The sequence below is a fragment of the Sminthopsis crassicaudata genome, chromosome 5 (genome assembly GCF_048593235.1).
Source record: "Sminthopsis crassicaudata isolate SCR6 chromosome 5, ASM4859323v1, whole genome shotgun sequence".
Taxonomy (NCBI): domain Eukaryota; kingdom Metazoa; phylum Chordata; class Mammalia; order Dasyuromorphia; family Dasyuridae; genus Sminthopsis; species Sminthopsis crassicaudata.
Genome location: NC_133621.1, coordinates 146,656,502 through 146,680,316, shown reverse-complemented (window position 1 = coordinate 146,680,316; position 23,815 = coordinate 146,656,502). Strand labels below are relative to the sequence as shown.

The window sequence follows — 23,815 nt, the reverse complement described above, 5'->3', positions numbered from 1 at the left end:
TTGACTTCCTATTGGTATAAGAATAAACAAATTTTCCTTTAAAAGAGCTTTTGTATATTTTCCATATGAGCTAGTATAGTGGATATAAGCTAGCCTCACAATCAGGAAGATCTGGGATAATATACTCTAAAAAGAAGAAAATCAAATGAGAGTAAGTAGACAAGGAATCCTGATAAGGGATTAAAGAAAATGACTATAGACTCTCTTTTTAACATAAAGAGTATTCTCAAAATTTAAGCAGTTTCCAGAGTTAAAATTTTTTTCATTGAAACATATTTATTTAAATGTAAATAAATAACTTCAAGTTTAGTCTGTTGAATTAATGTATAATATTAAGTTTTTAATATATTGTTTAAAATGGATTCTAGACCACAAAATGCCATCTGACTTTTATGTGGAATGGCTAGGGAGAAAAAAGGAAAACATCATTATTTGAGAAATGAGGTGTCAACTTATGAAATAATTAGAACCCATGGTAATCTTAGGCAAAATTGTAAAGTAAGCAAAGATTTGTTTTCAGGTCCATTCTAACCTCCATTTTTTGGTCTACCCCTCTTTCTTCCTCCATCTCTACCTATTTTATACTTTCAACTTTCCCCAGGGTACCCATTTTTGACAGCTATCTCTATTCTATTATTTTACTTGGGTCTATATCCTAATAGCATCCCTTATTAGAACCTTTCTATGTCCTGATCCAAGGTGAAGAAGTATTAGATATTGGAAAAATTATTTATCCTTGTTTCCTTTGAGAGCTCCGCTATCCTTTTACTTAACCAGATGTGAATTTTCCATTGTTTCCTTTAACTCATACCACAATTACAATCAATTGCTAAATTTTACAGATTGTACTTTCATTTGTCCACTTATCTTCACTCACAAGATCACCTTTTTTTGTTTAGGCCCTCATTATCTTTAGCCTGAATTAATGCAATAGTTTTCTAATTAGCATCCCTGCCTGTAAAGGGCTGAAAACTGAGTTGCACTGAGATCCAAACACTTGAGGCTAATTACCAGTTGGACAATACTCTATTAGCATATGCTTAGAGAATTTTGTGCTGGCTCAATCTGTGAGTGTATACAGTGAATGAAAAGAGGGATCAGAGGGTGGAGTAAAACAAGTGGGAGTGACTTTTTTGGCAGTGGAGAGAGAGAAAGGATGTGAGGAGATTCCTGTGTCCATTTTCCTCTCATTTCGACCAAAAATAAAGATCAAGAACTTTTGCTGATCCTGACTCCGGCTGATTCTAAGGTATCCAGGGTACTAACATGGTCATTACATTTGGTGCCCAACGTGTGGACCAAGGACCCTACTTTCACAGATGTATTCTCTGCCTCCAGGTACAGTAGACTTGACCATTTCACCTCCTGAGAATACTTACAAACAGTGTCCATCCATACACTGATGTGGGAAACTGGGGAATATGTAGATAATATCCCAGTCACTAATACAAGTAGACAATGTGAGACTTATCACCCAGGCTTACTGATACAGACGCTTAATAAGCAATCTGGTGATAGTCGCCCAAATTCTGACTCCAAGCAGCAAAATCCAGGAATATACCGGACAGCAGCCATGACAGCTGATCAACTATGCTCACTATCTATATAAATGGCATACTATTAGAAGGATTGGTAGACACTGTTCAGATCATACAATCATTAGAGATGCCAACTGGCCCAGTCACTGGCCAAAGATTAAGGCAGACAACTATATGTCTGGGGTAGGAGGATCAATAGCAGCTGAAGTTAGTGTTACCCCTTTGAGATGGATATTTGAAGGTGAAACAGGAGTTTTATTTTTTATAGTTGAAAAAATCCCCATCAATCTGTGGGGAAAAAACATTTTACAACAATTAAGATTAAAAATGAGTACTTTGGTTTTTTAGGCAGAACTGCTGTTGAAGGCCTGCCACTATCTTTAGATAATCACCAGGTGATGTGGAGAGATCCAGAGAGTGGTGAATGGAAAGGACCAAATAGGTTAACTGCTTGGGGGAGAGGGTTTGCTTGTATCTCTACAGATGTATAAGGAATCAGATGGGTGCCAACGAGCTGTATTTGCCTCGTCCATCAGAGAGAGTTGGAGCAGACTCTTGAAGCAAAGGAGAAGACTCAAGAAACATTGGGTGGTTCCGTCGCTGGCTGTGCCCATCACTTAAAGAGTATGGCAGTTATGGCATTTGACTCATGGACATCAAAAATTGTTGGATTTCAAAACACTCAGGAATCATTGGATTTTCTGATACATCAAAAGACTTTGTAAGACTTGAAAGCCCTCAGGAATCATTGGATTTTCTGAAAAATGATAAGACTGTTGCAGGACTTCAAAACCTGCAGGAATCATTGGATTCCCTAACATATAAAAAGACTGTTGCAGGACTTCAAAAACTTGTGGGGATCATTGGATTCCCTGACATGTGAAGCAATGGACAATAGATTGGTTTTGGACTATTTCTTGGCCGCTGAAGAAAGTGTATGTATAACTGATGGTTACATACCCTCCTTCTAGGACTTCTGGAAGTCTTTTACAACACCATGTTGATTTATAGTGTTTGTTATATCACTACTTGCATCTACAATTCATGTTTGTTACACCACATCGAGTCTGCACTGGCTGTGGGGGAGTCATCACTAATAGCCTGTGCTTTATTGCTATGTGCTTGTGTAATACCTCCCATGCTGATTAGATGTTTCTAATAAGACCCTTCAGCCCAGAAATCCGCTAGCAATCCCCACTTCCCTTTGGTACTTTTCATCTCCCTTCCTGAGAAGTTGGGGAGGGCGTGATCACCTCCTTTTTGAGGTTCTTACCTCCCTGAGAAGTCAGGGGTGGCGTGACCACCTGTGGTCTAAAACAAAAGAAAACGGGAGATGTAAAGGGTTGAAAACTTAGTTGCACTGAGGTCCAAGCACTTGAGACTAATTACCAATTGGACAATACTCCATTAGCATGTGCTTGGAGAATGACCTGGCCCACTATCCTATGCTGGCTCAATCTGTGGGTGTATACAGAGAATGAAAAGAGGAGTAAGACAAGTGGGAGTGACTTTTTTGGCAGTGGAGAGAAAGGATGTGAGGGGATTCCTGTGTCCATTTTCCTCTCATTTTGACCAAAAATAAAGATCAAGGACTTTTGCTGATTCTGACTCCTGCTGATTCTAAGGTATCCAGGGTACTAATGCTGTCATTACTAATGCCTCAAATCTGTTTTGTCCAATCCGTTTTTCCACATATCTATCAAAGTAATTTTTTTCAAGCACAGTTCTGATCATCTCAACTCTTGAGGAACTTCAGTGACTCCCTATTGTTTCTAAGATCAAATAAAACATCTATACATGACATTTAAAACCTTTAAATTTGTTGAAGCTTCCCTTTTCAGACTTCTTACATGTTATCATTCTTTTTCATATACTCTACAATTCAGCATAGCTGGGATAGAGAATGGAGGGATAGTATTAAAATATAGACTAAAAAAAATATATATAGACTAAAATATAGACTAAAAGGGTAAAAAGGAGCCAGTTGTAGAGGCTTTAAATGCCAAACAGAGGATTTCATATTTGATCCTGGAAGTGATAAGGAATCACTGCATGCAGTTAACTGAATGAGGCAGCAGTAGTATGAGGTTCAGACCTACAGTCAGACCTGATATTTAGACAAATCACTTTTGATAACTAACTAGAAGATGGACTGGAGTGAGCTGAGACTTTAAAACAGGAGACCATCTAGCAGGATACTACAAAAGTCCGGCAAAGAGGTGACTAGGCTTGAAGGTTAACAAATTGGGGGACCATTTAGGTGAAATGTTGTGAATGTAAAAATGACACAATATGACAGTTTCTTCAAGTTTGTCACACAGAGAAATAGTAGCAGAACTAAGACTAAAATCTAATTTCCCTTATTTTAAATTTAATACTTGTTCCACTATATAATATTTGTGATTCAAGCTACAGCATAAACATAAAATGCCTTAACTTAATGTAAAATTATTTTCTATCATTCACATTTCAAACACAAATAGAAGTCTTCCTCATATAACTGAGCAAAACATAAGTGCCACCTTGTGGCAACTTACTACTAATGCAGAGCAAATGTGAGAGCTCCGGAATTACTAAACTTGTGGTCAGCTAGCCTATATAAATTAAATTCAATATAACAAACATCAATGTAACAAAGCATTGTGCTAGGTATCTAGAATCCATGTAATGGATTATTATAAAGCTAGGCAACTGACTTATCTCACAAACACAAAACATCCCAATACACAAAATACTATACAAAAAGGCATGTGAATGTTAACCTGTCTACTTCAATCGTGGTGTATTTTGGGGACTGGAGATGAGCACAAAAATTAAGAGTTAAATTAGAAATTCAGACCACAAATTTCGAGAAATTTTTTCTTTGTATAGCCTCATGAACATGCAGAGGAAAAATTCATAGAACCAGAAACTGAAGCATCGAATGACTCATCTCAAAGTTAGCGATGTAGCAAATGGCAGAACTAGACAGAGAACTCAACCAATCAACAAACAAGCATTAAGCTCCTGCTCTGTTCCAGGCACAGCACTTGGGAGGATCTTTCGTTCTATGAGGGAACACAACATGTACCTATTTAAAATGTATATAAAACAGACAAAAACCAAATACATAGTAGGAGGACTTAGTAATAGGGGCCTGAAGGAATAGGAAAAGTTTCATATATAAGATGGCATGTTGGTCAGACTTTGAAGGAAACTCAAATTTCTTACAGGAAAAGGGAAGGAGGGAAGGGAGGGAATGTATCAGAGGAATGAGAGTCAGCCTCTGCAAGGGCCTGAAGATGGGAGATGGAATGTTATGTGTGAGGAATAGTTAAGGAGAACCATTTGTCTGGATCACAGAACATATAAAGATGAGAAATAAAGTTGGAAAGATGGGTAGCATGACTTTGCCCTTTGCCATCACTATGATAAGCTGTGCGAACAGTTCCAGAATCAGCCATCGGATGAACCAGGCTTTCTTCCCACTTCCTTTCTCATTCCTTTGCCCTGTCAATGAATGAGTGAAAAGCACTTATTAACAGTTTAATAGGTACCAAGCTCTAGCTTACAAAAGTCTCTGCTGTCAGTGAATTTATGTTCTAATGGTAGATGGAATATGGTATAAATAAGAAAGTAATGGCCAAGAATGGGAATTTGGGTCAGAGAAGGCAGAAAGATGGTGTGGAACAAAATTAATACTAAATACTAAAAATAGTATTGATTTGATTACAGTTTCAAAAACAAAAGATTGAAAGCAGAACTGACAAAGATATTCACACAGCTGAAGGGTAGGTGGTAAAGAGAAAGCTGAATAGTACCAGGTAGTTCCCAGATTGCCTTAGCTTCTCCCAGGAATGTGTCTGGAGGTCCAATTTAGAAAGTGGAGTGACAGCAGATAGCAAGAAATAAAATGGTTAAATCAAAGGACTTCATGATTGACCGATTAAAATCCTCAAAAATCAGATGATCCCTAAATATTTATTAAACTCCAACTACATGACAGAATTGAAGGAGGCACTGTATGAAGAATAAAAGATTCTTGCTACAATGAATTTTACGTTTTATTAGGGTATATAAAGCATAAATATAAAGTTAAAACATAAAAAATAATTACTAGCAGAGTGGAGGGCACTAGCATTTGGAGAGACCAGAAAAAGCTTCATGGTGTTTGATGGTGTTTAAACTGCTTCAAAAGGAAGAACAGGACTTTGTGAAGTGGGGGTAAGGAGGATATACATTCCAGGCAGATAGGGTATCAGCAGGCTTGGTAGTATCAAGAGAACGAGAGATTTAAGAGCAGCAGACAGTGTGGAATTGAAATGGCTAACTGCTGGATTGAGGTTGAAGGAGGAAAAAAATGAAGCCAGAGCAAAGGTAATGACTCAAGAAAGTGTTGACTGAGAGAATAGAAATCTTATGGAGGGTGAAGAACAGAGACAAGAGTAAAGCATGGAGAGGTGGAATAAGGTAAGGTTATAATTAGGTAGATCCAATTCATAGGCAGGAGAAAGGGAACATGCCATGAGGTTGGAGTATACCATTGAATAGGAGGCTAAATCCTTAGAGGAGACAGCATCCTAAGAGTGAGTTAGCTATAATAAGGAAAAAGATACAAGAAAGCATGGGGAAAAGGAAGTGAGAAGATACTGTAGTGAGCTAACTCCAAAACACATTTAGTAAAGATGGCAGGGGCAATTTATAGGAGAAATGTAACTTCAGTGTTTTGATACCACAACTTGGGTTTCTGATTGCATAAAGTGGAGCCTCCAAAGACCTGGGAGGGAGGAGACTGTAAAGGCTGAGTAGTTCCCATCAATGCCCTTCCCTGCTTGTCTCAGGAAGTATTATCATCTTCAGAATCCCTCTGCTTCAGGCTATTCAAGAGCTCAACATTTAATGATTCGTTTTTCAAAGTTTATTTGAAAATTTAATAGAAACATTGAAGCATAGTTATGCTTGATGAACTCAAAGCATTGGGTAGAATTATCTTGCTTTATTTTTTCTCCAAAACTTCAATTGTTAACAAAAAGGGGGCTACTGAGGAAAACACAAAGGGAATCTATGATGTATTGACTTTAGGCAAAATTTCCCATTAAAAATAGATTACAACCCATCTACGACTTATAGTAGAAAAGTCCTAGAATGTTGCCTACAGAACAGAGATGAAGTGTCTTGGCCGAGGTTACTCAGACAATATCAGAAACAGGGTTCATTTTCATGACACTAAGTTTAGCTTCTTATCTATTACACTACCTTGTACTTAAAGGAAAAATAAGGAGAAATAGCAGGAGTATGATAACATCTTAGAAATAGTTATTACTTTTCTAGTGAATTATTAAAACTATCTGGAAAAATGTTCTCAGATATTCATTTTGCTTAAAGGGGGATATTTAGGTAAACATTTTATCATGTTAGTTAGAAATGTGTTTATTGAAAGACATTATGTTATGTTTTTATAGCTTCCCGGGACTCCTCTTTCAGGGAAGCTGACTGGCCACCATGAAATTCCACAGGTCTTGGATCCACCCAATACTTGTGTTTTGGGTTCCCCAGATTTGAATGTTTACGTTTACTGATACGCATCCCTGCAGACTTTTCCAGGGAGCTGCTCTCTGTACAAAGTAGCTTCGCTGCTTAGTACACTTGATTTGAATACTCTCAATATTCTTCACAGTAAATGCATTTCTTTTCCATCTTATTTCAGATTTGAGTTTATTATTGGGACAGAAGCTTTAGTGGTAAGTATGATAGTGATGGCTGACTTTTCTTGCCTATAACTAAGCACATCACAGAGATTGTTTGCTGCATCACAGAAAAGGAATATATTGTTATGTAGAGTAATGATTTTAACATTTATGTGAAGTCGTGAAGTTTTATTGAATTTTAAAATGCTTAAATATACTTTAATGATCATTTAAAAAGCGATATGGTCACACATTTTTCTAAGTGAAATAAGGTAATGAAGTCTAAAATTGTAAATAATTAATTCATCTTAAAGCAAAAATATTGATCATAGTTCTTGATGGTGAGGAAGACACAGGGAGAATGAAGTAGGGAAAACAACTTAAAGCAACTCTGGATACGTAGGGATGGGTCAGCAAAATCATTCAGGATCCAGCACCTATCCAGGCTTAAGACATGCTCCCTTTGGCTTCTATAGCGTCCTCATTTTCACTTTCTGGGACAAGTGGAACTTCTAAAGTTCATACGTGATGCTGTAATTATTAATGTTAGCAAAACAGCAGTAATACATTGTGACTCTGTGAATGAGGGCTGGAAAGGAGAGGAAGTGAGGGCGGACTGCCTTCATAGCCTCTAGGACTCGAAAAATGGAAAAATGTGAGATTACAAACCGGCCTCCTATTCCACATGAAAAAACTGAAGTGCGAAACGTCCCAAGTCACATCACTACTGAATGCATAAGGAAAAAGGAAAAGAATATTTAATGTCCAAACATTTGTGTGTGTATACCTTCATACCCACGTGCGTACCCAGGCACACACACATATACATGGATGCACACATCTAGGCATTCCCCCTTACTTCATCAGCTCACGGAGTTCTTGCTCTCCTTAGCCTATGTTCCCTTAGTTCCTCTTTTTGACTTCAGGACCCGGATTTGGACTCCGCCTTCCCCCCGTTCTCCAATGGCTCGTTTTCTTACTTTTTCGGCAGTACAGGCCCCTTCCCCTGGCCCTTTCTTTCCAGTACTGGCTGCTTGGAATTGGGATATTTCTGCTTCTTCCGCAGCACTGCCGGAGCTTCAGCTCTCTCACTGGCCTTAGCCGCCGCGTCCCCTGTATCCATGGAGACCAGGAAACGCCGACGCACCAGTTGTTTCCAGGTTTCCTATTGGTTGGCAAGGATCTCTCCACCCTCCTATAACCACAAACCAATGAGCTCGAGGCACAGAACACAACCAGTCAGCTGAGAGCTAATAAACTTCCCCTCTTATTTTCCTCCGCCCATAGCAATACGCCTGCCTGCATCGGGGCGGGCTTTCTGGGACTTGTAGTTTTCTCAGTGCCCGGGTCCTCACGCTCTTTGCACGGCTCCGAACTACCTGTCCCATCTGCCCCCGAGGTTATTGGGGGGTTTCGAAGGGTGAAAAGCCGCGGTGCGGTTGAAGAGGGGAATTCTGACCTGGGCTTTGGTTGCTTCCAGCTTCTAGGACTTGTTAGTGGTCCGCGAGCCGGGCACGAAGGGACCGGGCGGGGCTGGCCGGTAGCTGGGGGGGCTCCATTTATGGGACCTGGGGCTCATTGCCGTCCCCGCTGACCTCTCGTATCTGCCTTGCTCCGTTAGCCTTGCCGGGTCCGCGGTGGCTGGGTCAGCCGCGGCCGGCAACCCCCGCGCGGGGCTCTGGTGACCTCGGGCCGGGCGTGAGCGGGGGTCATGTTTGTTCCCAGCCCGGGCTGGTGGCGAGGCGGCCCCCAGCTCGGCCCCCTCGCTGTGTGGGCCGGCCTTCGGGCCGCCCTGGCCCCCGCGGCGCTGCCTCGAGCTCGTCCTGCCAGACCCTACACCTTATTGGAGAGGAGCAGCTTGAGCGAGTCCGCCGTCGCTCGCAAAACACCGCTCAAGGAATGGACGCTGATTGTCAATCCGTTCGGGAGGCTGCAGGCTCGGCTCCCGTGCGACATCGCCGTGAGACCCCTGGACCCCTACCACTACCCGGACGCCGACCGGGTGCTGGTCACCGTGAGCAGCGCGGAAGGCGGCAGCCTGGACCTGGACAGCATCCACGTGAGATACGACGAGACCCTGAAGCAGATGGCCATCATCTCGGACAGCATCGACCACCAGGCCTCGGTGGAGGTGAAGGTCCCCTTGAAGTTCGGTAAGCCGAGACGGGCCAATGGTGAGGGCTCGCGCTGTTCCCCGGGTTTTAAACAGCGAAGAGGGAAGGTTCTCTTGGGGAAAGTGAAGCCCGGGGACCTTGAGTATATGTTTTCTGTGACCTTTGATTCCAGATCCAAAGATCTTCCTCTCTGCAGCACACGGTCTCCCAACCCTGCTATTCTAATATGATTAGCAATAATAATAGTGAGTAATAGTTACATAGCGCTTTAAGTTTGCAAAGCGCTTTTCGTTTGTGATCTCTTTAAATCCTAAAAGTAACGTGCGCAAACGTTTATTTGATTTCCGAAATAGAGACGTGTGCCCCTCGTATTTTGTTAAATCTTTTGCTCCTAAAGCAACAAGACCTGTACAGTTAGTTATTGACTCTACGGGGCCCCTAAGCGTTTGTTGACCGCTAAGGTAAAGGGGCTCTGCTGTACACTTATGTCCTTTGATTCTTAGGCACCTGAGCAGTTAGCTAAATGAGTGCTAAGGGAAATGGAAGCTTGTAGTGTATCAGTTTGGCTCCAGATTGCTGTTTTATTACTGCGGACTCCAGGTGTCACCTTTTAGAATCACATTCTGCTAAATTTAACCTTATTTCAAAGGGAATGATTATGTGCCTAGATGATAAAAGTATTTAAAATTGAAATGAAGATAGGGTTTGATAAAGACAAAAGGACCACCATCCTTTCTGGTATAGTTCTATTACAGTGGCATCTGCATTTCACCAAATATGTTTTAAAGCCTTCAGAATATGGGGACAAACAACTTTTTGAGCAAGTGATTTTGGTAGAGAGCTTATATCCTCTGCAGAGTTTAGATTTTTTAGTTATTTCAAAAAATGGGGTAACTTTAGATTCTAGGAGTTTGTCATTGGAATGCAAATTCTAAAGAGTTCTATCAAATGGAAAGGCTTCTGGCCTAGATCAGTAGATAAAATATAAGTGTTGTCTCAACAATCTAATTAATTATAGGAAAGCAAATTATCTGAGAGTTGATTTCCAGATAATTATGGGAGGGAGAAAAGAGAATCACTGTGAATCTTGAGGACAGTCCACTGAGGCATGGAGAAGTCACAAACTGTAACAGTAGGGAAATGGGGTAGAAAGAGGGAGCAAGGGGGAGAGGTCTTAAAATGATCAAATTTTGGATTTTTGAAGTATTTAAATATAGAGTATTGTTAAGATTTGCCCTTGAGATCTCTCAGAATCTCAGAAAATGAATTTATTTTCTTCAATTATCTAGGATCATGATGCTAGTAAATATGACTGGAATTCGGGAGTTATACACAGACAGGGCTGCTTTTCCTAGTTACTACTTCATTCTGCAATGGAATTCAGATCAGACCATGGAATAATTTTCATTATCCAATAGTACAAAACAAAACAAACAAAAAAAACCATTGTTTTTGATGCATTTCATTCTTTTGGCAAATATTTTTTTAGTATCATTCCATATATACTTAGAGATAGACACATAAGGTGACTTCACAATTCCTTGTCCAGACCTATTGTAATTAATTATTATTAGTTAGACTGGTCCCTAGCTCAAACTAAGTAATCTATTAATGAGTAGTGGAAAAGTAACTTCATCCCTTCTCTGCCTAGTCATTACCTAGGGTAAAATAGTGGAGATATCTTTCTGATTGTCACTGAAGGTTGTCTGTTTAGATTGTGCTGCTTTGCAGTTATATCTTTGCCTTTTATGCCACACCCAATATTGACTGCCTTGCTCTCCAAGAGCTGTCATTCTAGGGATGCCTATTAGTCATTGTATTAACTTGTTTTTCTTTCTTCATTTCTAGATTTAAATATCAGGACATCAGGAACTGGATGTGTAAAGGTCCAGGAAGCTGAATGTGATGATTGTAGAATAGAAACTGAACAAGGGAATAGCATAGTGCAGTCAGTAAAGGTATGTATATCGGTCAAATTTTCCTAAACTTGATTACAACGCAAAACCAAATAACTATTTGTTCGAAAGTAAGTTGAAGATTTTCTAATGATACTCATCATTCACTTGTCAGAAATTCTTCATTTTTAGTTTTAAGTGAGCTCTGTTAGCAAACCATTCCGGTGGAAATATAATGGTGACAAACTGTTTTGAGGATTGCTCTTTGATTTTCTTATATCTACAGTGAGTACTGCTTCCTGACTATTTTGAGAAGTTTCTGAAGGAATGTTTTCTGAAAAAAAATTTTGGAAGTCTCAGAGGCAGCATGGCCTATCTGAGACCAGATAGTTAAGAAAGGTCTGGATTCAGATCATTGTCTCACTGACTCAGTGGCCATGTGACTCTTGGCAAGGCATTTTTCCCTTTCAATACTGCAGGCATTTCTTTGTCTTGAATTTGCAAAATAGTTGCCTTCTTCTTTGGTAGAGAGAGCTCTTCTTACCTTTGTATTTTCCCACACTAATGCAATTGTAGATCTAGTTTTTTAAAAAGTGAATGAAAACTATAGAAGTCATTCACTGTATATAATAGATATATACCTGAATAGTTATATGAAAATGGATTTGTGGTCTTTCTGTATTATGAAATTCATTATTTATAGAATACTCTGATGAATGCTTAACAAATATTTGATCATTAATTTACATATTTTAACCCAGTAGGAAAATTTTAATTTTGTTTAAGAATCAGATGTGTATTATTCTTAGTGACAATTCATTATAATAATATGTAGAAAAATAACTTTTTAGAAGATAAGCAAACTTTTGAAATAGATTTTTTTTAAATACTAGAGAAAATATTGAAACTTTTAGTGGTAGAGTATTAACTGAGTCATTTAACATTATCCTTGTCATTAAGAGAATCTTAAGGAAAGACCTCAGGAAGAATTTTTTCCTTCTTCATATTCAAAATCTTTAACTCTGTGAGAAAGACAGACTGGGGGTATTATCTAGTACCAGGAGAGAGCAAGGAAAATGCCACATTTGTGACTTTCTTGGCAGTGTGAGGAAAAATAGGGGTTTTAATAAAAATAAATAAATAAATAATAAAAAAACTTCTCAGATACTTTTCCTTTAATGCTTGAAAAGATTATTTATCAGGTAACTTTATTTAGGTTTTCTGTAATTATTTTGTTAAAAGTATGCTTTCCACTATCAATTTGGTATCTTTAACTATTTTGTCAACCTTTAATTGTTTTAAAGATTTCCCATTTTTAATTCTTATTTGTATTTTTATAAACATAGCTTTTCTGCCTGAACTTCTTTTCTGAACATTCTTCTTTTTTTGCCCCTAAGTTGGGTCTATTTTCAGAGTAGATGAATATATTTTTAACAAAGTAACCATGCATGGAACATACCTTAAGAAAATAAGAATTCTATTTAACTTTAAATTTTGTTTTACTCGGGGCAGTTAGGTGGCTCAGTGGATAGAGCACCAGCCCTGAATTCAGGAGGACCCCAGTTCAAATCTGGTCTCAGACACTTAACACTTCCTAGCTGTGTGACCCTGAGCAAGTCACTTAACCCCAGCCTCAGGGGGGAAAAATTTTTTTGTTTTATTGGAGAAAATGTGTTTTAAATCAATTTTCCTTATTCTAGCATAGTTTCAAAGCATCTCTTGTAATTGGATCTTATTTCAAATGACTTTTTTTCAGAAAAGAATAGGAATTACTTCTGGAATCTAGTGTAGATCAGTGTAACTATGGTGAGTTAATCACTTTTTGCTGGTTGAAATTGTTTCAGAAATCTGTTTCAGGCCACTGGGTGGCAATGAGGATTTTGAAGATAGTCTTCTAGTAAGAATCATTAAGTGTGATTAATAGCATTATCGCATTGGTCTTTGCAGTTTATTTACTTCCAGACTGTGACTATGTAAGTAAAAAAAAATTTTTTTATCTTAAATTTCACTAGAAAATAGGAAAAGAAAAAAATTACCATGTGCACAGCAGACTATTCTAAATATAAAGTAATAAATTTCTATTTCAAGAAAGCCTATATAATAAATACTATACATTGTGTTCAGACCTGTCACATCTTTTCTTTGTTTTTTTATAGGTTTTCTTTTGTTCTCTGTGTGTATTTTTTACTTAATTCTTTTTTTCTCTCTCTCCTCCCCCCCACCTCACTCAATTGAGGATACAATTAAGTGTGGACACATATATACTATATCCATCCACATATATATATATAGGTATATACATACACATACCTTTACATTCATATATATATAGACCTCTGTGTCCAAGTCTTTCCATATTTTTTTAACTCCAACTCATCATTTCTTACACCATAGCAATATACCAACCTTATGTTGTCATTTAGACAATTAAAATAATTTTAAATAGCCTAAAACATTATTGATTAGTATGGCTGGACATATAGTATAGTTTTCCCATTTTTCTCTTTTGATTAAGTCTAATTTAGCTTTCACTTTGTCAGAAATCAGGATTACTTTTTTTTTTAAACATAATAAATTCTGCTGCATTTCCTATGCCTTCTGAGTCCTCTACATCTATATGGTACCTTGTCTGCCTTTTACTTAACCTACTCCACTCCAAGAATCCTTTCCTTATCCTCTTTTACCTACTCATTCTTCCAGCAATCCTTCCCTTATCCTCAGTTCTTCATCCTCTCTCTTTTTATTCTATTCGTGTTAATTTACACACTTTATCCCATTCTCATTCATTTACACATGTTCTCTCTTCAACCCATTCCTGATGAGATTAGGGGTCCAAAACTATCAGCCTTCTTCCCCATCTAATTCCTTTGTATCAACTCTTCTTTTTCTTCTAATTGTTTGACTTTCTTTTCACAAGCTTGTTTTTCTCAGATTGCTATTTTTAAATTTTTTTGTCTTTAATCTCTTTCATTTGATTTTTAAATTTTTTTGGATTTTTGTATGAGTTTCTTTGACATTACTTTTTGGGGTTGGAGAGACTTTTTTTTTTCTTTTGTATCTTCCTCTGAAGAACAGTCTTCTCTGTTCCCATAATATTTGGGTTTCTATGATTGGGTTCTTTCTCCTTTGCCTGCTTTTTTTTTTTTTTTTTTTTTTTTTTTTTTTTTTTAATAGAGCTTGTTAGTGTATCACCTCCTCTTGTCTTAGGGAAGTGTGAAAGGAAAAGGAGAGATGGTGCTTCTGGCTTCAAATCTCCTATTCTCACCTCTAGTCTGGAACTGAAACCAAGACATTCACTCTTTTGTAAGTGTCTGTCAGAAGAGTTGGTTCTTGATATAAGAATCATTTCTAGATCAGTGATTATTATAAACTCAAATTATTGATTTATTGGAACAAGAAATCAAAAGCAATACCAAGTTACAAAACAGAATAAAAAACAAGCTGATATGGCAGTTCCATCATAACCTCTTTTAATGAGCCATTGATATGGAAGAATACATTGACATTTATTATATAATTATATATTATATGTACATATAATATATAATTATATAATATAAAATTGACAAAAGAATTACATTGACATGTAACCAAAGAAAGGTTATTGATACCATCACTATTTTTTAAAGTCACACTGATAAGAATCAGTCCTAGCATCAAGGAGAGTAAAAAGTTTCTAGACATCAACTTGGCAAGTAAGCCATTTGATATTCTTGCCAAGTACAGATTTATAGCAACCAAGGGCAACAAAAGTTCAGAACAATCTTGTTGGTAAATCTTACAGAGGTTGATGGTAGAAGATTATGAACTATTGCTTCATAAAAGTGAGAAGCACTGGGAGGTAAAGCAAGTTTACAGAAATTTGGCAAGAGACTCACAACTCAGACCATCTTAAGGATATTTAAGGGTGAAACTGACAGGAGGACAACAAATAGATGAAAAATTGAAAAATATGTTAGTAGTATTATAACAAAGCCTTTTTCTCTCTATCAGTGAAAGTGGAGTCCTATCACAACTGAATTCTAATATCACGTGAGATAGAAATGGCACTAAAGGAAACAAAAATGAGAAGAGAAGCTCAACTAGATCAATATATACAAAGGAGGTCTATTGGAAGCATTATAATTGTGAAGACATTTGGGGGATAACAAATACTTGGGGGGGGGAATCACATTACTAGTGATGGAGACAACTTGGAATGCCTACTTTCCTATCTATATACAGTTTTCGTTGGAATAATCTGTACATGTATCAAGGACATGATAGAGGTATAAGAAGGGAAGAGGCAGGCTTTTACTAGTTATAGAGTGCATTTTTGCAGGCATACAATTGGCTAAAAGATGGAAAGGATATCCCACAAAGTTTGTTTTCTTTTTTCCTTATTAAAAAGACTTTGATTAAAGCAACTTTTTCCTCATATGATTTTTCCATGCATTTTAAAATCACATAAGATTCCCTGAATGATATATAATAGAAAAAAAAACTTTGATGGCAATCTGATTACTAATATCAAATGAGGCCAATTGGAGAGCATAAAAATTCAGAAGGCTGATAAACTAGGTATTTAACATATTTGGGAAACATGAGTATAGGACATAATGTGGAGAGAATGATTATGAGCTAGTTACTGAATTCCTGGAGAATGGAGAGAAAGCGATGGTGGAAGCTGACAAGATGATGTCAAAAAGAATTTGGAGAGAATAGAACAGATAGATTAATGATTTTCAGAAGAGGGGAAATCATTGTTAAATTATAGTAACAGAGAAAGGATCTAGAAGTTGAAATTAAGAGCAAGAAGTAAGCCCATTTTTCCATGAGTCACTGGGCATGACAGAAATATCCAATACTGGAGGGGAATGGTAAAGGTTACATTGTTTTTCTGGAGTGAGGTGGATTTCTATGAGTGAAAAGAGGGAGAAGCAATATGACAGGAAAAGACTTAAGACAAAAGAAAATTTGTAAATAGAGAAGGGGTTACAGAAGGCACAATGGAAATAAGGAGTAGAATTGGGCTGAGATGAATGAAAAATAATAGAGTAATGAGACTTCTTCTAGGGACCTAATGACTAAATTCAGGATGATAATTCAGAAGAGGAGGGGATAAGAGTTTGTTAGATGTAAGATAGGAAAGTGTCATTTGGCTTGGGTGTTTATCATTGATGGTTCTGTGATGATACACACATGGTGGGTTTGTATATACCTGAAGACTAGAGGAAAGATTTAATTAAGCATCCAGGTGGATACATGCCTGGTGACCAGTTCCCTGGAACTTTGTTGAACTTATTTCTTCACCAATTTCTTTGCTACATTCCAAGATGGAGTTGGATGATATAAAGTCAGAAGATATCTGTGTGCTCTCAGTTCTTGGCCTGGTATGTGAAATTCCTTTCCTAGAGTAAAAAGCCTTAGCAGTAAAAAGCTAGGAGCTTGAAGGTATGCTCATGGGGAGAGGGTGAAGATCCTAATGGTGAAGTCCTGTGCTTTGGGTGTACAGCAGTTATGGAGGGATGAGGAACTCTTGTTTTTGGGGGATTTTTTTCCATATGCTGAAGGGAAGTCGATAGAACCACCTCACATAGCAGTAGTTACAAGTATCCTTATAGGTTATAAGTATCCTTAGGAGTTGTAATAAAGAGAAGTTAGTGCATTGTTGCTATGACTCCAGACAAAGTAGCAGTTCCAATGGGAAAGTCCCTGAATGTAATCAAGCATTTTTATTAGCTCATACTAATCTTCAGTAATATAAAGCAGTCCCCTCAGGAATGGCTTAACATCCTTAGCTTCTTTAACTTGTAACAGGTTTAGTTTAGATGGTGGAACCAGAAACTGATATGATTTTATCAGTGGAAATGACTTTACAGAAAAGACTGCTTTACCTACTGCATCCTAAGGATCATGGAACCTCTCAGTGTTATATGCAATTGTAACGTTTCCTAAGTGTTTGTCTCTTCCCCCTCCCCCTCCCCATTAGAATGTGTGCTCCTTGAGTGCAAGAACTCTAGTTCTGTTTGTATCCTCAGTGCTTACTTAGCACAATGCTTTGCACATAGTGCTTAATAAGTACTTCATTCTTAATTTAATCATGTTCTAGAAATTTGATGCTTTGCATTCTCCCCCTTTTTGTGGCTTTGCTGTTTTAATTATTTTTGCTGTCCTCCTTGGTGATGCCCTCTGAAAATATTGAAGTATACAGGGATATTTATTCCTATTTGCCTTCCTTTATGGCAAATTTTCTTCCTGGTTTTAATTTCTTCTCTTATACATGTTACATTCATGTACACACATACAAACACACCTTTATATCCCCCTCTATCATACCTACTACATTATATTTTCTCTTTCATGATAAATTTCATTGTGGATTTAAGTAGATCTTAAAATTGCCAAATATTCTTTATAAAATTAAATCAGATTATCTATACTATTGTATTTGAATACAAAGGATTTTTCCTCTCTTTCATAAAATAAAGTGCATGGTTTTTGTAGTTGTCTTCATTGAACTTTTTGAATTATTGCCAGCTTACTTGTGGGTGTTAGCTATTCATTATGGCTAAAATTGATATAAGTCTGATTGCAGATATCATGTTTTTAAATGTAATTCTTGCAATTAAATGCTTTGATAAGACAAAAAAGTCTAAATTGCTAAATTTTGTTTGTTAATAATCCCCAATGAAAATAAAAATTTTTTCAAATTGTCTTTCAGAGTAAAAAATTACATATTCAAACAAAAGGAGGCAAAGTGATCTGTCTGGGAACTATTCTTGGAAATACAGATATCCATGCAACAGAAAAAAGTGTAAGCAAGAATAAGTCTTTTTTAGAAGTTTTAATTTAATGTAAAAAGTTGATCATCACAATAATTACTTCAGAATTCATGTACCTTTCATTTTAAAAACATCGATTAGATTTAAAATCTGAGTTTATTAAATTCCATGCAATGAAAACTTGAATTGAATTTATCTTTTTTCTCAGAGTAGCAGTATGGTAGATTTAAAGTCAAAGTAGAGAAACCTGAATTCAGATTCTCCCTGTGATACTTTTTTGAGTGATTATGGATTAACTTAAAACTCTTTGAGTTGCAATTTCTTCATCTGCAAATGGGCTTAACATTATATGTAATTTCTGCCTCAAAAGTTATGAATGTCAAATGAAATAATGTATATAAAACATTTTTAAAACATTTTGTAAGATTAAAACACTTTTATATGGTAGAGTTGCTATTACTATTTTTAATATATTTAGTTTCTGTCTCATAAAACCCTACTCCAGTGCCCCATGGTGGCATGGAACTTCTAAAGGTTATGCTGATGTGGGCACACAGTGTAGAAATCCTCCTGAGCTCCAAGAGTTTTCAGAATTGGCCTAGAAAAGGACAGTGTAATCTGAAGACCAGTTTTCATTTGCTTCAGAGAGGCTCTTTTTCAAAAAGTTGTGTATCAGCTGATAAAATTTTTTTGACTGTAGCAATTCATTAAACCATCTAGTAAGGTGTAAAAGATCTGCAATCTGTATGAGTAAAATGATTTTCCCAAGAGATGAAAATATTTGCATCTTTGTAGTAAAGTGTCATTAAAAACATATTTGAATCCAAATCTTAATGGTTTCCTGATTCTAAATTAATACCAATTATCAGTAGCTGATATATAGTACTAAGCTTGTTATGTACTATGTTTCATTTGAGTCCCACAACTCAATGCCCTAGATCAAATGGTCAGAAAGATGGAAGATTAATCAAACCCATTTAAACCTCCAGCTTTCAAAAAAAAAAAAAAAAAAAAGCAATTTTGTCTCAAATATAAAACAAGTACAGCTAAATTAATATAAGAGAGAAGAGAGAACCCCCAAATGTAAAATCCTTATGAATTAATAACAGAACTTTTATCCTTAAATCACTAAGTATTCAATAATCCTTCCCTACCTGTTTCTCTACTTAACTTATTTCAAGGCAAGTACATAGGCTGTCTTACAAAGCTTATGTCCTTATGTCTTAGAGATTCCCTCCTCTTCTCATAAGACCTCTGTAGGAAATTGACCGTTTCTATCTCTCCTGAGGAAGAAGGGAGATGAAAGGGTTTTTCAAAACATACTGCCTATTGACTGGAGCTCAGTCCTAGACTAGGGACTCACAAGGTTACAGAGAATTTGCCCATAAACATCTTCACCCTCCTTCCATTCAGCAATAGACACTGGAAATGTAAAGGAGATGTAGAGGGAGAATTAGGCCTGGAGGTTGTGGGAGGGACTTTGACTTAAAAAAAAAAAAAAAAAAAAAAAAAAAAGGATATTGAAACCCTGCTGAAGCCAGTCTGGTCTTCCTGAAAGGTTAATTAGGTCAGGGACTCAGACCTACAAACCATAGATCCTCCAGAGCAACTAGGGTGAGGTAGCCCATTCCAAGCCTGTACCTACCAACAAAGGAGGAGAGGCCAGAAAATAAGTGATAGGAGAATACAAAAAATAAATTTATTTCAAGAGAAAAAAACTCTCAATAAAAACATAAAGCACAAATAGACAAATCAACAGTGATTGATAACCATTTACCAGATGGTAAAATAGTATATTCTCTAAGAGAACAACACATTGTTCTCATAACATTATTATACAATAAAGGAAAATGAACCAAAACCTAATGAAATACAGAATTTTGTGGTCTATTAAGAAAGCATAAAATGAAAACCCTATAATATTTCAAAATTGAAATGAAATGCACAAAAGAAAAAAAATTAGGAATGAATGTAGAGCAGAATTTAGACTTCTATGCAAAATTTTAAAACTCAGCAGACTAGTCAGAAAAAAAAAAGATTGAATTCCTAATGGAGAGTCTATAGTAAAAGGAAAGGTTATAATAAGTAAACAAAAACTGAAGTAGAGTAAAATCTGACAAAAGGGAAGCAAAAGTTAACCTCAAAATAACTCATGAGTTATGAGTAAATCAAAACAATTAACCTAGAAAACAAGATGAACAGAAACAACTTTAGGCTCATGGTTTTCCCAGAAAATCATGATAAAAAATCCTGAATATTGTAATGTATAAAATAATATAAGAAAATGAACTTTGTGAGGTAGATATCACTGGTATCACTTTCATTTTACAGATGATGAAAATGAGGATTAGAGAAGTTGAAAATTACAACAGAATTTTGTATGATTCCATGGTCACAAAAGGCAGGATTAAAATCCAAGTCTTTCTAGCTCTACCTCAATATCACTATGTAATTACTTTAAAAGTAATATAAGATGAAAATATGATATACTCATCAGTGTAATAAGTGGCAAAGTATTTATTGAATGATTAGTGAATAAATTTTGTAGCATAGGCAAATTTGAAGGATGACATTATAATTTGTTAGTTCAGTATTTTCCACAAGATGGCACTAAATGATAACATTACTAAAAATAGTTTCCTTTTATTATCATTATTGATAATTTCTCATTGTTGCTTTATAAATGACATTGAATAAATTGACAGTGGAATATAATTTTAGGGGTAGAAATCTACAATAAAAATTGTTTAACATATTTTTAAACGAGTTTGTGTCTATAGATTTTGGCCACATTCTACTATTTTTGTTTTCTGATATTGCTAAGAATCTTTTAATACCAATTTGAGAAATGACAGTTAACTTTCTGCACATGATTTGGTGGCAAATTTTATCTTTAAATTTTTGTTAGGGTATACATATATTGTATCTAATTTATACTTTAATATATTTAACATGTATTGGTCAACCTGCCATCTTGGGGGGGGGGGGATGAGGGGAAAAATTAGAACAAAAGGTTTGGCAATTGTCATTGTTGTAAAATTACCCATGCATATATCTGCTAAATAAAAACTATTAAAATAATGAAAAAAATTTTGTTGGAATAATTAATGTTACCTCTATTACATTATTATATTAAAATGTGTTATATAATTATATATATGAAATAGATATGTGTATATAATGTATAAAAATAAAATAACTCCTGTCACGTCATTATTTTTTAAAAATCTGTGAAAGTCTAGTAGTAGTAAGCTATTTGAGCTAACATTTATCTCTTTGGGCTGGAGTTCTTAAGCTGCAGTCAGTGATTTTTTTTTAATACTTTATTAACTATGTTTTAATATAATTTCTTTTGTAATATATTTTATTATTTTAGCATTTAAAGCATGATTCTGAGAAAATTTGCCTAGACTTTAGCAATCTGCTAAAGAGGTGTCTCTCATACACACACACACACACACACACACACACACACACACACGTTAATAATGCCTGCTGTGGAGTGATAGATCAAGAATAGCAGCACCTTAGAAGCCATGTAACCCAAGCCATTCATTTTATAGAATAGGGCATTAAGGCCCTGAGAGTTTGTATTTTTAAATTGAGATATGAAAATGTACCACAAAACATATTTAGTATCTCTGAACAGTTTTTATAAAATTAGTACATAAATATTAATTCCCAATTCATTCCTATACAAGGATGAAGTGAATACTTTTATCATGTTCAGTTTTAGATAGAGTGAGTTTGAGATGTCTTTAGAACATTCATTTTGAGATGTTCAATAGGAAAATGGAGATGTGAGACTAGAAGGCACTGAATCAGTAGAAATCTACTGAATAAGTAGATTTGAGAGTTTTAGAGATAATTAAATCTATGGGAGCTGATGAGATCATGAAGTAAAATAATATAAAAGAAAAAAGAAGTGGATGGAATCCTGTGAAATCCTCACATTTCGTAAGTGTAACCTGAATGAAGCTTGTAAAAGCAAAGGAGTCTGAGACGGAACAGTCAGGTAGAAGGAAAACAGAAGAATAGAGTGTCTTGAAAACCTACAAGAAAGTATCAAGGAGAAGAGAGTGGTCAATTGTTGGAATACACGGGAGCTACCTGACAGTGGCTGCTAGAGATCCAACCCAGAGTAGATCTCCTTTTGTGAGAGGATGATACAAGGAGACTGAGACGCAATTACTGTTCTCTGACCTCTCTCACTGAGAGGCCGTTGCATTGTCTGACCTCTCTCCTCTTCCCTCTCCCTCTAATTTATCTTATTCCCAGTCCGCAACACCTATTATTAGCAAAGGCTGCCTTGCAACTCCTTCAGATGGCATCTTTAAAAACTCAGAAATGCATAAATTTAAAGTATTAGATTACACCAGTTTAAATTTTACAATAAGATATTGTAAATACTCCATAAAAGAAAAAAGAAAAAATTAAAACATCTTTTCTGGCATAAAGGGAGACTTTTATAAGGATTTTTCAGATCCATAACCCTTAAGATGTGGAAGAGATAACAATGGATGTTGGCCCAAGGACATGGCCAGTGTATTTCAGAACAGAGACTTTGTAGTTTGTTTTATCCTGTCATACTGAAAAACAGAAGAAAAAAAAAAAAAAACCCACTGATTTGGAGAGAAATAAGAAAGATGTCATCTAAAACATTATTGTTTTAAATTTTGTTTTTATGATTTAAAAGGTAGTGTAGTATAATAGATGGAGAGGGGTCTTGGAGTTGGTATAACAGACCTACATTTACCTACTAGTTTTCTAGTATACTGGTTAAGAAACTCTAGATACTTCTCAACTTCTAACCAAGTAGACATCTTAAGACTATAAATTGTGGAATGATTGCTTATCTGACTTATGGGATCTTTTCACTGGAAGTTTGATGTACTAATAAAATTATAGTCCAAGCTCCCTACCTCCCTGCTCCATCCACTTAATATTTATTTTGTCATTAAAGTTTGTTGTGGATGGGTAGTTTTTATGATCTCTTTGCTTTGATAATCAACTGATTTAAGTAATTTCTTTTAATAGACTGTGACTATAGACAAACTACAGGGAAGTTCTGTTAACATATCTACTGAAGATGGTTTCCTGAAAGCTGAATATCTCTATACAGAGTCATCATCCCTGTCTTCTGCTGCTGGGGATATTACATTGGGAAGTATTCATGGTAAGATGAAAGCATCAAAATACCATTACAGTTTTCTTAATATACATGAGTTATTTTTCCCCACATAAGGGAGATTTTTGAGAGAGAGAACTCAATCATAAGAAAACATAACCCCTAAACAAACAAAAATACAGAAAATTGTGGCGGTTTCCTACAAGAAGTTGATTTTGTTAGATATGAAACTTTGGTAATTTTCTCTTTGCTGAAAATATTAGACTTTTACCTATTTCTCTCAGTATTACCAAGAACTACACACTTCAAGGAAAAATTGAAGCATATGAAGAAAAAAATTGAGAACTTTATTAAAAAGGGAGAGACAAGAATATCTTTTGAAATATGGATTTTAAATAAATTATGTTTTTAATAGAAAATCCAATGGTTAAACTACTTAAGACTTTTGGATGGAATCTGGTCGATGACTTTCAGAGATACTATATTTGTTCAACATGTTTTCTTTTTATTTTTACTGGCATCATATGCTTAAAGCACCCTGCCAATTTCTGCTTTCATTGGGTAGGTGGCATTTGGTTTCTTCCCAAAACATTTTTCTAAAAAAATCCCAGGAAAGTGATTAATTTGGGCACCTTTAATATTATTGGAAGGGAAAGGAAAAAGGAGGCAAATGATAATCAATGTCCCTTAACATACCTTGATCTCTTTTA

At 36.0% G+C, this 23,815-nt stretch overlaps 2 protein-coding genes across 4 annotated transcripts in view; one reads left to right on the top strand and one right to left on the bottom strand.

Annotated features, from left to right (window-relative positions):
- The window catches only part of CCDC146 (coiled-coil domain containing 146), a 168,612-nt gene extending 160,238 nt beyond the window's left edge, over positions 1-8,374 (bottom strand). Inside the window, exon 1 of one of the 2 annotated variants that reach the window (XM_074268450.1) lies at positions 8,064-8,374. The gene's annotated coding sequence lies outside the window, so the exon portion shown is untranslated. The remainder of the gene's footprint in view (positions 1-8,063) is intronic. The other variant, XM_074268451.1, reaches the window with a different exon arrangement.
- Positions 8,375-8,430: 56 nt separating this feature from the next.
- Positions 8,431-23,815, top strand: part of FAM185A (family with sequence similarity 185 member A) — an 88,988-nt gene continuing 73,603 nt past the window's right edge. For both annotated transcript variants that reach the window (XM_074268457.1, XM_074268456.1), the window contains exons 1-4: positions 8,431-9,357; positions 11,167-11,276; positions 17,917-18,009; positions 23,015-23,153. In XM_074268457.1, coding sequence (XP_074124558.1) covers positions 8,916-9,357; positions 11,167-11,276; positions 17,917-18,009; positions 23,015-23,153 — 784 coding nt within the window. In that variant the 5' untranslated portion in view covers positions 8,431-8,915. The remainder of the gene's footprint in view (positions 9,358-11,166; positions 11,277-17,916; positions 18,010-23,014; positions 23,154-23,815) is intronic.